This window comes from Orussus abietinus, unplaced genomic scaffold, assembly GCF_000612105.2.
Source record: "Orussus abietinus isolate OABI.00-Male unplaced genomic scaffold, Oabi_2.0 scaffold4, whole genome shotgun sequence".
Taxonomy (NCBI): Eukaryota; Metazoa; Arthropoda; class Insecta; order Hymenoptera; family Orussidae; genus Orussus; species Orussus abietinus.
Window position 1 is genome coordinate 280349 of NW_019396014.1, and position 15038 is coordinate 295386.

Genomic DNA, 15038 nt, shown 5'->3' on the forward strand with positions numbered 1-15038 from the left:
CGGGAAAGTCCCCGTCTGGTTTTCTCGGAGCAGAAGTGCACTCAGAAGACGAAGCCAAGCGGAAACCAAGGAGAGCGGCGCAAGCTTCGATGGTTAATTGGGTATGCCGAACAGAGGCGAGAGCCAACGATTCGCAAAAAAACTCACGACGCGAATTTCGAGGCGTTCGACCGGAAACGATCGGCCGCGGAAAAATTATCCGCGACGGATTCTCCCGGTGGGTAAGAAGGTCGGCAGAGGGTATTTCATCTTCGTTATTTCAATTACGGGAAGTAGAATCGATTTATTCACCTTTTACGGAAAGAAAAAACACCAAAGAGATCAACTCGCGAAACTGAGAAGAATAAAAATTCATTGGACCAAAGAAATATATTTTTGACTAATATCAAAGAAATAATTCAATAATTCAAAAAGTAATCGCTTGACCCCAATACATTCAAATGTTGCAATTCCGAGGAAATGTTGCATCCAATTTATTGATTCTAGTTTCTTTGGGTCTAATAATTCTTTCCTCGAATTGACAAATTATTTCTCTGGCTCGATGACATTTTTTTTGTCTCGGCGTATCAGCTGCGGAAAAATGATCTAAAGTGCCGGATCCTTTCGATAAGGGTGGTGGGCACCTTGGGAAGATTACATCTTCGGTATTTATATTGCGGGGAGAAAAATCGGTATTACTTTTTAGGGAAAAATCGAGGGGACCTCGCGAAAGGGGTATATCGAGGCTTCAGGGCCAGGTTGAGTCGATCCTGCGCGATCGAAGGTTTCTCGGCACGAAAGTAAAAGGATCTTTGACGATAGTCTCGAGTCACGTCGCCGGCCGTGAACTACGAGTTCTGGCTTGATTTATTCGAAATTGCGAGATCGATTAATGGGGTCCCGAGCTCGACCTTGCCAAGTCGATCGCTCAAAAGGATCCGCGAGATCGCTTCCACGTATTGGCCACGGTCGAACATGAAAACCGACTTTGCGCTCGTTACTTATCGGCCTAGCCTTCGATAACTCGCCGTGAGAATTGTACCTGTACGTAGATATAACAGAAAAAAGAGGAGGGGGGGGGGGATAGTAATGAATAAAAAAAAAATCTTGTGACCATCAATGGCTGCTCTCGTTTCGAGTGCGCCCAAAGAACCCGGATGTCTCTTTTGGAGAAGTCCGGTTTTACGCGGGGCGGACTCCTCGTTAAAGAGTACCTCGTCGGTACATGGTGTGCACATCGAGTGCACGCGAAGAGTTGCGGGTAAAAACCGCGTGTACTCGAATGCTCCGTTATTACGCGCGGTGGGTGCCCTTTGGCCGGAGAGAGATCGCTCTCCTTCTCTCCCGCGTCGAGAGGCTAACCTTTGTTTAACCCGGCGTCGTTGGCCGGAATGTTTATGCAAATCGCCCGGTAATAACACGCCGGCCAACAATGGCCCGCTTGAAAAACCGAGCGGAGGTTAAAAGTCCTCGCGGGAGCGGGTCGACCTTCCGCAGGGCCGTTCTCCCGTCGCGGAAATTGAGGGAGAATTATTTTGCGGAATGATTCCGCGGGGGAGACGAATTGAATGAGGAAAAAAAAATGGTTTATGGTCGTTAGAAAATAATATCGTCATAATTGGCTGTCGAACGTTTCTAACAATCATCGAGTGGAGTCTTCTAGGTTTCGAGGGAATTCGAAATGGATTGTAATGTGCAAAAAATCGTCGCGGAAATTTAGGGAGAATTATTAATCGAACAGGTAATTCAATATGTATCTAAACGTGAAAATATTTATTAAACTTTTCTACAAACTGGGTGCACCGAATCATCTCAAATTTCGGCACGTAAAGGCCCTGAGGATGAACGCGATGCTCGTGAAATTTCATTTTTCAATATTTTTTTTTTTTAATATCGAAATTTCATGAGCGTTATGACTTTCTTAGGACCTGCTATCACGTGCTGATTTCAAATGATTCGGTGCACCCAGTTTGGAGAATCTTTTGACGTTTTGGTACATATGGAATGACTCTTTCGTAAGACCTTAAAGCTTTAAAAATACTCTTGCGAAAATTACGGGGAATTATTAAGTGCGTCGATTGCGCAGGAGAGACGAAAAACGCGCAGCTTTGTTCGCTCGAGACGACCACGTGGCGATCGAGGAACTCATGCATATACATCGCCACGAGTGGCCATTTAAACGCCCGACACGCCGGAGCGATGGATTTTTAATCGGGATTCAATACGAGAACCGTCGAGACCTGCTCCTAATAACAACGTTGCCTTATCGACGCGCCTTAACCGCAAAAAAAAATCGACAATAACTGTTAAGGGGAGAAACGTACAGAAGGCACCGAATTTTCAGCGAATTTATTGCCGACGACTCGATCCAACGCAATCACGATTAGTCACTCTAATCACGACGAATCCTTATCGGACGAGAATTTTCTTAGTTTATCAAGAATAGCAAGTGCACCGAAAGAGCCATCAAGTGGGACTTCCTTGTCACGTTTCGTTGCCGAATGTCACGGTGTTTTTTTTTCTTCTTTTTTCCTTTGTTATTTACATCATTTTCCCTGCATTTTCACATTCCTCGCCGTCGTGACGGATTGTGCAATTCACGAGGCGGCCTTTTTCTTTTTGCACTCGCACCGCTGTCTCGGAGAAAGCGAATGCGTCGAGTTAACTCGCTCGGCGAGCGTGTCGCGTGATTTGAGAATGAAAATCGACTTAAGGGGGCCGGTGACTTTTCGAAACGATGGCACGCGGGAAAGAGGTGGGGGTGGTGATTTTCGATTTTATTTTTTAATTGGGTGAGGTTCTATAGGGTATTACTCAATGCCGGGGCCAGTTTGTCATATCGATTGCGGCAAATCGATTATGACTTGGCACGTGGCAGAGAAACGCGACGCAGCTGCTAAACGGAAGCGTTATAAACAGAGGAGCGTCTTGTGAAAACAGCTGATCGGTTGACAGTTCGTCGATGAACTGACGTGGTGAGAAATGGTTAACGGTTGTCAGAAAATGATATCGTCAAAAATTGACTGTCGAACATTTCGAATAATACTGGGCATCGATGGCGATGGTCCGGTGGAGGCGCCGAAATTTTTTGAAAAATCGGGAAAAATTAACGATTCCGTGGAATACGGTTCTTTGAATGGGGGTTCGTCGATGAATCAAAGCTCTAAGAGATGATTTATGGTCGGTAAAAAATAATATCGTCGGAAATCAACGTCAAACAATTTTGAGGATCGGCGAAGATGGCCAGGTGGAGGTTTCGAGGCTTCGGAAAAATCCGAAATAAATTCGGAAGACACGTGAACGAGCCTTTAGGAGGATCGCGAGCGGTTTCCGCTGAATGCAGCGAGCCTCCTCGTGGCACAAAGGCGAGAAGTAAAAGTCGAAGGCGTTACCCCCCTCGAGTTTTATTGTGCAGCCGGCTTACGCAATTACCCGTTTGTAGCGCGAGTCGCCTTCCCCGGGGCTCGTTACGTATCTTTTTGAAACGCGAGCTCGACACTTCCTCAAGTGGGTCCTTGATTTCGCGTTTATTACCTCCGAGTGAAACGCTCCCTCTCTGGACAAGAGAGGATAAAGAAAAGTGATCTCGAATTCGAGCAGGACCTTTTCCCGGGAACTTTCGAAATTCCTTTCCGCAAAGAAAAGCCGAATTTCCATGCGCTGCTCCGACCAGTCTTTGTTGTATTTTCGGTTTTAATAATCCGAGGTTTAATAAACCTCGGTTTGTACCGTCAGCCTTGGGAAGCATTATTCGACGTCGGTGTAAACACTCGGGCGAGCTGGATTTCGGGCCGATTGTTCTGGGAATGTTGGCTGATATGATTTTGAAAGGACCTCGTGATTCGAGGCCGAGTCTTTGTTGAAGTTATATTGTACCAAGACCGACCCGCCTTCGTCACGCTCCTCTCACATCTGTCGCGTGAATTAATTTCGATTGGATTAGCGCAGAGCAAACGTGAATGGGATTATTGAGAGCGGACATTCCGCGGGTCGCGTCGAGGCACCGCGCGGAATTAATCGCTCCCGTAAACTTGGCGGCTCCGTTTCCATTCCGGTTTAACGCGAATTTCCGCATTTGGATCTCGCGAATGTCTTCGCACCTTCGACTTCGATCCGCTCGAGTCGTTTCACCTAAATTTCCGCCGTAATGAAATCAGCCGTGAAGATAATATTCTTTGTTATATTTTTCCGCGTGCACTCCACAGCAGCTCGAGTCGTTAGATATGACTTCGCGACCGGATAAAATCAGTCGTGAAAGTAATAACTGTCGTTGCATTATTTTTCTTACGTACTTTCCTGTAGGTCGTGCATCGACTGCGCGAGTCGTTTCACCTGGCTTCGCTACCGGATAAAATCCATCGGGAAAATAATTCTCCTCGTTGCACTTTTCCTCACGCACTTCACTGCAGGTCGTGCCGTTTCACCGACTTTGCGTCCAAATAAAATCAATCGCGAAGAGAGGAAAGGAAATCACGTTGCACCTTTTTTCTTTTTTTTTCTCGCGCACTTCGCCGCATATCGTGGCATCGACCGATCGAGTCGTTTCACCTGACTTAGCGTCCTAATAAAATCAATCGCGAAAATAATATCTCTCGTTGCACTTTTCACTGCAGGTCGTGCATCGGCCGTTAAGGGGAGTGTCCCGAACGGGCGATCCGGTTGACTGGCGATGCCGTCGGTTCGATAGATCGTAACGAGTCGTTGACATCGAGTTCGAGCCATTCGATCTAACCTTAGGTAACGGAGATCGGTCAAGGATCGCGCATTTGCATGCACATGCACATATACCTACGTGTCCAGAAGCTGCACGGTGCAACGTGGCATCGGAGGCAATGCACTCGAAAGTTAAGGCATCGTCTCGTACGACGAAAAAACTGTGGAAAAATCAGGCATTGCTTGAATTCCTCTTACGGAGGAAATATAGAGAAAACATAGAGAATATCTAAACTCTCGAGATAAAGGACGTTACTCTTAAGCGAGATCTCGACGATTCCGCAGGCTTTCGCCGGTGCGAAATTCCCGCGGAATTTACCGAGGTCCGTATCCGCGTTATTACGGGCACTGACGCGAACAAGTCGCTTTTTAAGGCCCATTCCGTTGAAAACGCCTCCGATGGCTCTCGGCTAGCACTCCCTCTTACACGTCGATAAAACGGCAGCGAAGCGTCGTTTAACGCCGCGGAAAAATCGAGCGGCCGAGGGAACAATTAATTCCGCGGAAAAATCCGCCAGCCCTGCAAACGGTTTCCATCGACCATTGCACTGAGATTTAGCAATTGCGTAAAAATCCGCCACCGTGTCCCTGCTTTCTATTTCCTATAAACGGATGCCTTGCCGTACTTAATCTAGCTACGTAAGACTGCTCCATGTCGCACTTTTCACTCTTTTCTTTCATTTTTTTTTTTTTTTTTTCGTATACAAGGATTACATGGAAGGAACTCTTCGCCGAGGACATTTTTGCAAACTCAGAGACGGTCAGGGATTTATGCATGAATATTAATTTTCGACGGCGTTTCGCGAGTGCCTACTCGGTGCAATTACCTGGCTGGTCCCCTCGAGTCGATAAAACACGAGTCGGTAGTAAAGCATCTTCGAGCCTGGGAAAAATCCAACTACCAAGCCGCGGGTCGATTACGCCCTCGGATAATTGTTTTTGCGGAAAAATCCGTAATACGCGTCGGAGTTCGAAGGTACTTTTAATGGGGCCGGTCCGTTCGATATGCAAAGGGGTATTTATAGGCGCAAAGTGGCCGCGTTACCACTCGGTAATTAATGCGTTAAATTACCGTGATTTACGACTCCATTACCGTATTCTTTATCCCTGAGAAACTTCGCCGTAAATTGTAACTTTCATCTTAATCTCAAGGCCGCGTTAGTCCCCTCGAGTTACGATAAGGCGAGTCCTAGGCGAATCATCCGAAATCTGGAAATCTCGGAACTACGTCGATCCTTGGACATTTCTAGATTTATCTGGGGAGTTTTTTTTTTTTACGTCACCGTGGGCCTTTATTTATGTCGCATTTTACATCTTGCAGCCAGGCCTGTAGGCGATCGCGCACTGCAAACGTAACTTGTCCACTTACACGTCGGCCGGCACCATTGTCGAACGGTGGACAATGTCCGGCATATAAAAGGCGGGGATCTCCTGCAAGAACAATGCCGTCATTGTTCTTGTCCGGGCGAACCTCGCGGAGCTACAGGGACGACCATCGAGTGCCGTTCATTTTTCCGGAAGGGTCGTTCCACGGACTCTCTCCCTTGAAAATCGCCCTGGAAAATGTCCTTTCGATAGATACAAATCCAATTAATTCCGTCCTTCACCGGAATTAAGTCAACGGGGGGGGGGGGCAATTATCGAGGCGCAGCATCTCAAAGAGCGGATTTCTCTCGATCTGGCGTAGGTGAAAAGTTTGGTCGGCGCTCACCTGCTGGTGGTGGTCCCTTTCCCGTGCACTCGTTCCATTTCACCGCATTAGAAATTGACTCTAATTTCATTTGCTCGGTCCAATGGAGCGGGCTCGTACCTCGGCCAGAAATAAAGACGTTTCCTCGTGCCGGCGTCGCTTCCGTTCACTTCCTCGAGGCTTGTTGGCCGAAGTCATTTGGCGAATTTACAGGCGATGGAGAGAGAGAAAGAGAGCTTAGCCGCGAGGAAGCTTTGCCTAGCCAGGGGATATGTATTCGACGGGCCCAAGGTGGATTGAAAATTACACCTCTCCGTACCACCTGTATATAACGAGACCATAAAAATGGTCTGCCGGTTAATCCGGAGGCCGAAGTGACTCACCGGTCGCTGGAAAGGTGCCGATTTACCGGCGAACCTGGGAATTGCCTCCTGTCGGGTTCCACTCGATGGCTGACGCAGCTGGATTACGAGTTTACGCCAATTTCTTCCTTTTCGTGAGATATAAATAATGAACCTGAAGGAATTCAAGTCGTCGGCGGATACTCTTGGAATTCATTCGAGATATTTAGCAGGTTTGCTAATGGTGAACTGGTCGAAGTGACTCACGGATGGCAGCGACCTGGGATAACGCCGATTTACCGAGAACATATGGGAATTGCCTCCTATCGAATTGCATTAGACAATTTCACGTTTACGGAAGATCGGAGTGCGAATGAAATGATGGACTTTGAGGCTTACTCGGGAAAAAAGTAAATCCTGATTGCAGGCTGGAAATCGATGACGACGTGCCATCTGTATAACGATACGGTAAAAATGCCCGTCACGTGGAAAGTTCAACGAGGTTTACGTATCGTGAACTTACTGGGGGGGAACGCTGATTGCAGGTTGAAAATCGACGTGCCACCTGTATAACGACACCGTAAAAATGTCCGTCTTGCCGATCCGGAGGCTGAAGTGACTCACCGATCGCAGCAGCCTGGAAAGGTGCCGATTTACCGGCGAACCCGAGGACTGCCGGCTGTGAATTGCGCTTTTCGCATTACGTGGTCGCGCAGTTACGCCGCCATATAACGCTACCGGTATGTAAACCCGTCGCGTGAGGTCCTTGGTGCCGGGTTTCGATTTCCACGCGACCGCACGATCGCCGATGATCCATCGATACCGAAGAGCCGAGAGACGTACGGCAGATGCCGATGGAAAAATATATATTTTTTTTCAATCGAAACCTAGTGCGATACAATTATAAAAAAATTGCCCGTTTCAGGATGTAAAACGCCCTTTTCGCGGTCAATTCCTAGGCCCGAAAAAAAAAACAAAAAAAAACACCGAACCAAAGAAATATTTTGTTAATTCCAAGAATAATTATTTAACTGAATTAAATGGTTATAATTGCAAATGAACGGTGCAGCGAGTTTATTTAAAAATTAACCTGAGTTATATGATTATTCTTTGAATTAACGGAATATTTCTTTGGTTTAATGAGATGTTTTTCTCAGGGTATTTATATTTATTTGTGAGTTTTCGCATTGGTGCAATTTTACGCGAACGTCGATGCCATTTTATTTCAATTTGTCGTATATGTAGCTTTGTCGGCATCTCATCTCGATTGGAAATTTCACTTTTCTGTTAATCGCTGTTGTTAATAATGAAGAAAAATTATTTTTCTTGATTTTCGAGCCGGGAAAATGATAACCGGAGGAAGGAGCCCGACCTCCACGCTTCGTGTACGCACCTCGAGGATGGATGTCGAGGGTGTAACGCATGACGGAAAATCCTCAAGGCTTCCCTTTGTCCGCGCAAACGGAGAACGCAGAGGCCCGGTTGCGTCACGGCGATGCTCCGGGTTCTTCCGCGATTACTCGCCTTTTCCCCAAAGTTTTGGCGTATCCAATCTTTGGGAAACTTCGTCATCCTCCACCTAAGTGAAATCGGGGGTTACGATTAATTCCCCACGTCTAAATTCCCGGATACGATAAGTCGCTCGATAACTCGTCGCCGGTTCCTTAAGGCGTTACAAAGGTGCCATATACACATACCAAAACGTCCAAATATTTATAAAACTTTTCTCCAAACTGGGTGCTCCGAATAATAATGAGACTTTAACGCGCGATTAACCTAGCGACCTAACGAAAGTCTTGAACCTGACGAAATTTCATTTGTCGAAAAGAAAAATGTATTTTCTTTTAGAAGAACCAAACAAAAAAATTATATTTCGTGAGTTCTCCAAGACCTTTACAAATTCCGCGTAAACGTTTCAAATTATTCAATGCACCCAGTTTGGCGAAAAGTTGTATAAATATTCTGACGTGTATACATATAAGGACTATTTCATATCACTTTAAGTTGCGTTCCGTGAAACTATAAGGAACAAGAGCGGAGATAAATATACAGGAGGAAGAAAGGGAGAGAGAAAATCAATCCTGTTCCGAAATACGGTTCGCGTCGCTCGCAGCAACTCCCATTCGAGTATTTCGCGCAGGCTGCACGCGGCGGCGCGTGGAGGGGGAAGGCGGCAGGGCGGGAGAGCGGCAGCGGTCGAGCGGTCGCCAGTCGCACCGGGACCGCCGCGGCGTGCGCATCTGCGATCCGAGTCTCCGTGTCGCGGGTGACGAGGGCGAGTGGGGGGGGCTTCGCCAGGCGGGCGGAAAAGTGGGCGCGCGACTCGGTTTCGGCATGAGCCCCCGCGGGACGTGCGGGTTCGAGCGGGCAGGCGCATCAAGAGGTTAGGTGTCCGTCCCGAGCCGCGACCGAGCGTGAAAGAGTTCGCCGGGTGATGGCGAGGAATGTCAGGCGTCGCGACGGCCCGTGAGGACGCCCGTCGTCGTTGTACTCGTCTTGCGCGCGGCAAAGCTGGGCGCCGTCGGCTCGATGGTTCTCGAGATCGTCGCGATGCGCAACCCGGGGTTCCTCATAGAGGACGCCAGGCATGGATACATTCAGTACATCAGGTAAGGACCTCGAACTAATACCCACGGCGCGCGGAAACCGTTCGACTGGCGGGAAATTCGAATCTGCCGCGGCAGACTTCGAACGGCCAACCGCCAAGGGAAAATCAAGGCTCTCTGCGCGCGTCGGACGTCGCACAGAGCGCGGCGCGGGTGATAGATCGACAATTGGTGTGAAAGGTCGCAAAGAATAGGTTTTACAATCCGGTCTTTCACTCATGCCGCGGTCTATGAGACACTCGACGCGCTCGGTGGGACTCCGATCTTCCCGAGCGAGAGCGTCGCGAAACAGCGACTGACGGTTCGGCGAAAACTCTCGAATAACTCGAAACTAAGGAATAAGTCACGCGGGTATCGAGCGTGGTGAAATTCGGAGGAATCGATTCAACGAGATAAACTTTTCTCGGACGACGCTCAGCGAGAGGGGATGTTCGGCAATGGAACTTTCCCTGGATCCGCGTTGCGATTAAATCCCCGGGAATAAAAAACAACCGTGCTCAATGAATATTTGGGAAACATTTTTTTTGGCTGACCCTCGACTCGGGACTTTGGCCTGAGGCACGGTGTACGTAAGTGACGTCATTTTTCTTCGCCATCTGGGAATTCTCGACGATGATGCGTATATATATAGTTTCGTTCTAATTCGCCTCGAGTGGTGCACCCCGATCGCGTAAAAGCTCTCCTACTTGGGAAGCAGATGCTCGTAATGTATGAATTCATTGACCGTAAAATATATATATCTGCCAATTAGCTCCTATAAATAGGACGGAGATCGAGTCAAAGGACGTGGCCGTGCCTCTCGTGAGGCCTCATGGGTATGGAAAAGCCTCGTCGAGCTGGTATACCTAACCTCCGAACCGAACCTTCGAGCCTAACCTCAACCATCGTATGAATAACCCGTGGCAAACTCCGGAAACGCCGAAAAGCCGATCGATAAGCCTGAACTTCGACTTGACAATGCCCCGGGAAATCGATAAACTCGACGTCCGATTTGTTTACGACCGTCCTCGTGTGTACGAGCCGTGTATAACGGAGTATCTCGGTTCCAAGATATATCCCGCCCGTAATTCGGCTCGAGGAGAGGAGGATACACGTTACTCGCCTGTTTGCACGCGGGTCACGTATTCCCCTCTCGCTCTCTCCGTCGTTTTTACGGTACAAGTGTATACGTTCGTATCCATACGGGCGTCGGTACGTATCTCTCTTCGGGTCGGTCGTTATCGGCTGTACACCGATACCGCACGCGATGGTACACGCGCACACACACAGGAGAGGCGACCCGGTAGTATCCCGCGACATTACGCGAGATCTCCACGGACGAGAGCCCATGGTAAATTGATTCGAAGAGAGGAGAGCGCGTACGTAAGTTGCATGCATTACGTGTATCACGTGCATAGCTCTTGCATCGACGCCCGTGATCGGACGTCGCAGGCGAGCATTAACGCGGAGGGAAAACGGTACCGATGGTCGTCTCGTATTTTGATGCACGACGACGCGATGGCCCGTGCGCAGGAGACGGCGCGAAATCCCGACTGCGAGTGCGAGGAGGACGGCCATATGGCGGACGCCGGGGGAGCGAGAGAGACGGACCGACGGGGCAGCGCCTCTCGCACCTGAGGCCGCACACACCGACGGGCCCCCTATCGGTGATTTAAACACCTTCCTCTCCTTTCGAGGAGCACTCCTTTGTGAGGATCCTCCGCGGCAACCCTCCGATTTCGGGCCTTTTTTTTTCTTTTCTTCCATCTTCGTCTAACCCTCCCCTCTCCTTCTTTTGGCATCCGGTGATTTAACCGTCTAGCCGGCGTTGCCAGACCAAGGATCCTGGATCTTCGACCTGGAGGCGAGAGAGAGGGAGATAATCCACGTAGATCGGTGGTTTCTTTTCATTTAATGTATTTTCGACGAGGACCATCTTGAATCGAGAGAGAGAGACGCGGGGAGGATACGAGAGAGAGGCCGAAAGTGGCAACCTCGGCGCATCGCCAGGGGCTCCTCTGGTTCTCTTTCTCCCTCTCTCTAAATCTTTTTTTTCTTTTCTATCTCCCTCTGGCCACGAGTTTCCGAGGTGAGCGCTTTTGAGGGGCGCCAAGGGGAACCCGGGACGGAAGATCAGAGGGAGATTCTTTCTTCTTCCTCTTGTTTTCTTCTTCCCTTTTCTTTTCTTTTCTTTTTTCCTTTTTTGCAAATGGAAGCCCCTCGGGAACGAAACGAATCGCCCGACCCCCTTGTGGACCGGCCCCTCCCCTCTCTCTTTCTCGTTCTTGCCCTTTCTCTCTCTCTCTCACTATCTCTCTCTTCCGACCTGTTGTACGCGAACCGCGGTGGGCAAACGACGACTTAAGGTCCTCGATTTTTAGGGGCATCCTTGTTGCCAGGATCACCTCCTTTGACCTCGGGGCTTCCTTTGGGGATCACTGAAAATCCGCTCCTTTTCTTTTTTTGCCCGTCTATGCATATCACTTTGCGTAAACGTCGCATTAAGTACCTTCATTTTATCTTTCTAAGCTAATCAAAATGCTGCAATATTAATGAGCTTTAATATCGACGGTCACTTGAGGTTAAAAAAAGAAAAACAAAGCTGCGTACACATCTTGGAATCGGTTTGGTCGAGCCAGGTGCTATAATATTAATGAGCTTTAATGTTGACCGGCACTTGAGGTAAAAAAAAGAAAGAACCGCTTCGTATGCCTCGTGGAATCGGTTTGCTCAGAGGACACTGTGGTGTACTTCAAATTTCGGAGTGCCCAAAGTGAAATATTAAATAGACGGGTGATCGATCTCAAAACGGGCTCCGCCTTCTCTATCTCCCTCTCGGCGAATGGTCGGCGCAAAATTCACGTTAACGAGGATAACGGTCTTCGAATCGTTGCGATCCTTGCCCGGACGTGTCCCGCGTTCCCGCGTATCCCCCGAATTAACCGGCCTCGTCTCTCTCTCTTCCTTTCTTTTTTTTTTCCATCGCTCATCCTCGTTCCCTGTTCCTCCTCTTTCCCTTTCTCCTTCCCCGGGATATCCTCCCTTCCGATTGGCCGTCGAGGCACGTCATTCCGATCGATCGATCGACCGTTAATCGGCTGCCGGCGGACGTCGATCAGTCATGGGGCTCGGATTTAACGGGTCCTATGGGACCGCGAAGTCGGAGGTCCTTTAGGATACAGGATGAAGGGATTATCTTGCCCAGAAACGGGATGGAAGTTTTATCAAATCCCTTGGGAAGGCCGAATCGCGATATTCGCCCTACTCGGCGTCGAGGATGTTCGTCAACCCCCTCGGTCGTTCACCTCGAGTCCTTCCCTTGGAATCCTTCCCTTTCGAAGGACCTTGACGTCCACCCTCCGCTTGAATTTCCGCGACAAATTGGACTCCCCATCCTCCGTTTCACGTTTCTCGGCGGAATCGAGGCTTATCCTTATTATCGAGGATCTCGCGGCCGGCGTCGGGTATATCGATGTTGCCAGGATACCGAAAGGCACAACAGTCGCTCGGTTTCAAGATGGCCGCCGATTGTTTCCAGAGCGGAGATGCCCGAGCCCAATTCCCGTGGAATATGTCGTCGACTCGTCTCAGACTCGAGTGAGAAAAGAAAATATCTAGACCCGAATTTCGGGGGTCTTTTTTTATCGTTGAGCAAATTCCATGGGGTTGCTCGTCGATCGATACGTCGCCGTTGCGGAATCCCATGCGAAACGAAGTACCTCTCCCGGCCCTTCGTTTGCCCATTGTTGCCCATTGTCGGGCTCCGAGGGGATGAGCAACCCCGAGGAGGGCGACCGGGATGCTGGAACGTGGATTAATCCCCATGGTCCCGCGGGAGAGGGATAAAAATTTCGGGGCTCACCGGAGGCGAGATGCGACTGTTGGATGGTAAATAAAGGGAAAAAGAGAGACGGCGGAAATTTCTACGGGTTTCGGGAACAGCGAAGGGACCGGGATGAGAGGAGTTATGTCGTTGATATCTTCGTTTATGTTTCGTGGCTGACTGATGCGCTTCAATTGAATGGATTTTTTTTTTTTACGTGAACTGTGATACATTTTTTTTTTAACGACTCGATAAGGAGGGGAACCCGAAGGGATGCACGTCAAGGGCTTTGTGTCCTTACCGAGCCTCGGCATTGCTCAGGGTTGCTGGAAAATCAATATCGAGGTGCTGCCTGCGGGCTCATTGTGGACGGGACCTTAAACTCTAAGCGGGGTCATCGCGTTTGTACCAGCCGAGACCTCGCCTGGTGTGCGATTACGAGATCAACGACCTTTTTTGTGTCGCAACGGCCACCACCGACGAGACGAGGGCTCGTTGGCGAGTGGTGAAAACTGCGCCGTTAATTGACGCGAACTACGTCACGCGACCATTGGGCTTGCGGATAATCTCACGCGGAGCGACGAGAGAAGCTGGTCTTGGGGTCGAAGGCTGGATTTTTAAGATTGGTCTTTCAAGTTTGAGTTTTTCAGGTTTTGGGTTTGAAAGTTTGATTTTGAAGTCTAGCTCGTGAAATCGTGAAATCGCGAGTCCTTTAGTTTGGAGGCTTGATTTTGAAATCTTGGTCCTTGAAGTCTTGATTCCAAAGTCTTGGTCCTTGAAGTCTTGATTGCAAAGTCTTGGTCCTTGAAGTCTTGATTGCAAAGTCTTGGTCCTTGAAGTCTTGATTCCAAAGTCTTGGTCCTTGAAGTCTTGATTGCAAAGTCTTGGTTCTCGAAGTCCTGGTTCTCGAAGTCTTGGTCGCGAAGTCTTCAGTTTGAAGGCTCGACTTTGAAATCTTGGATTTGAAGTCTCGATTGCAAAGTCTTGATCCATGAAATCTAGTTTTCGGTCCGGCAAGAAATTTGTCAAGATTCGATATTCTCGGCGATGCTCCCGACGAACGCAAAATATCGATTAAACTCGTCTGTTACGACCCAGTGAATCCGGGGCCATTTGCGCGAGTAGTTCCCCTTTGACTAGTTGTAGTTTACACGGGACGGATTATCATTTTCCGCGTCGCCGATCAAAGCCCGATGACCGATCCCTCGGGAGAAAAATCTTCCTCGAGACCTGGAGCGCGCTCGTGCACTCGGTCGGTCCCGTTCCTTTTCCTCCTTCGTCGCTCGCGCGTTTCGTCCTCCAATTTAAGCGAAATTTCGTCGAGGCACTGCACTCTCTGTCGATTGTAGACTTTCGAATCGAAGTAGAAATAGAAAAAGGAAATTTCACGTCCAGCGCGCGGTGGCGGCGAGATGGGCGTTTTTTATCACGTGTTTTTTTTTTTATTCCCCGATCGATGGACTTTAATTTTTGGTTTCTCCGGGGACTCGATTTTCTAGACTCTCCGTATTTCTCTCTACCTCTCTCTTTCTCTCCAGGCGAGCTCTCCGGTTCGAGGCTCTCTCGCGAAACTCTATATACCGAGAGGGCGAGCGCTGTAAAGGCGTATATATATAGGGTGGTCGATCGAGCCTCTCGAAGGCAACCGGTTCGTCTCGTTTCGCCGGGATAAAATGCCCCTCTTGACGCACGTGTACCTCGGAAACGTTCGCCGATCGCCTCTTTGTCTTTGCGCATCTGCCTATTCTCATTTTTCCCTCCCGCGAGCCCTGCCCGGAGCTGGTCGATTAAACGACCGATCGTCTCGTCGTTTTCCATTCCCTTCTAGAAGGGATATCTCCGCGACAGGAACTGAGCCCGGTTTTTTTTTCTCCGGATCTCTTTGTAGGAGAAGCGGGGAAGCCCGA

At 49.1% G+C, this 15038-nt stretch overlaps 1 protein-coding gene across 3 annotated transcripts in view; it reads left to right on the plus strand.

Annotated features, from left to right (window-relative positions):
• The window catches only part of LOC105695717, a 59943-nt gene that overhangs the window by 5154 nt on the left and 39751 nt on the right, over positions 1-15038 (plus strand). Inside the window, exon 1 of one of the 3 annotated variants that reach the window (XM_012417545.2) lies at positions 8959-9332. The exons of the other annotated variants lie outside the window; for them this stretch is intronic. Within the exon in view, the coding sequence (XP_012272968.1) occupies positions 9253-9332 (80 nt within the window). The 5' untranslated portion in view covers positions 8959-9252. Of the gene's footprint in view, positions 1-8958; positions 9333-15038 lie in introns of those variants that run through there. 3 annotated transcript variants of the gene reach the window in all.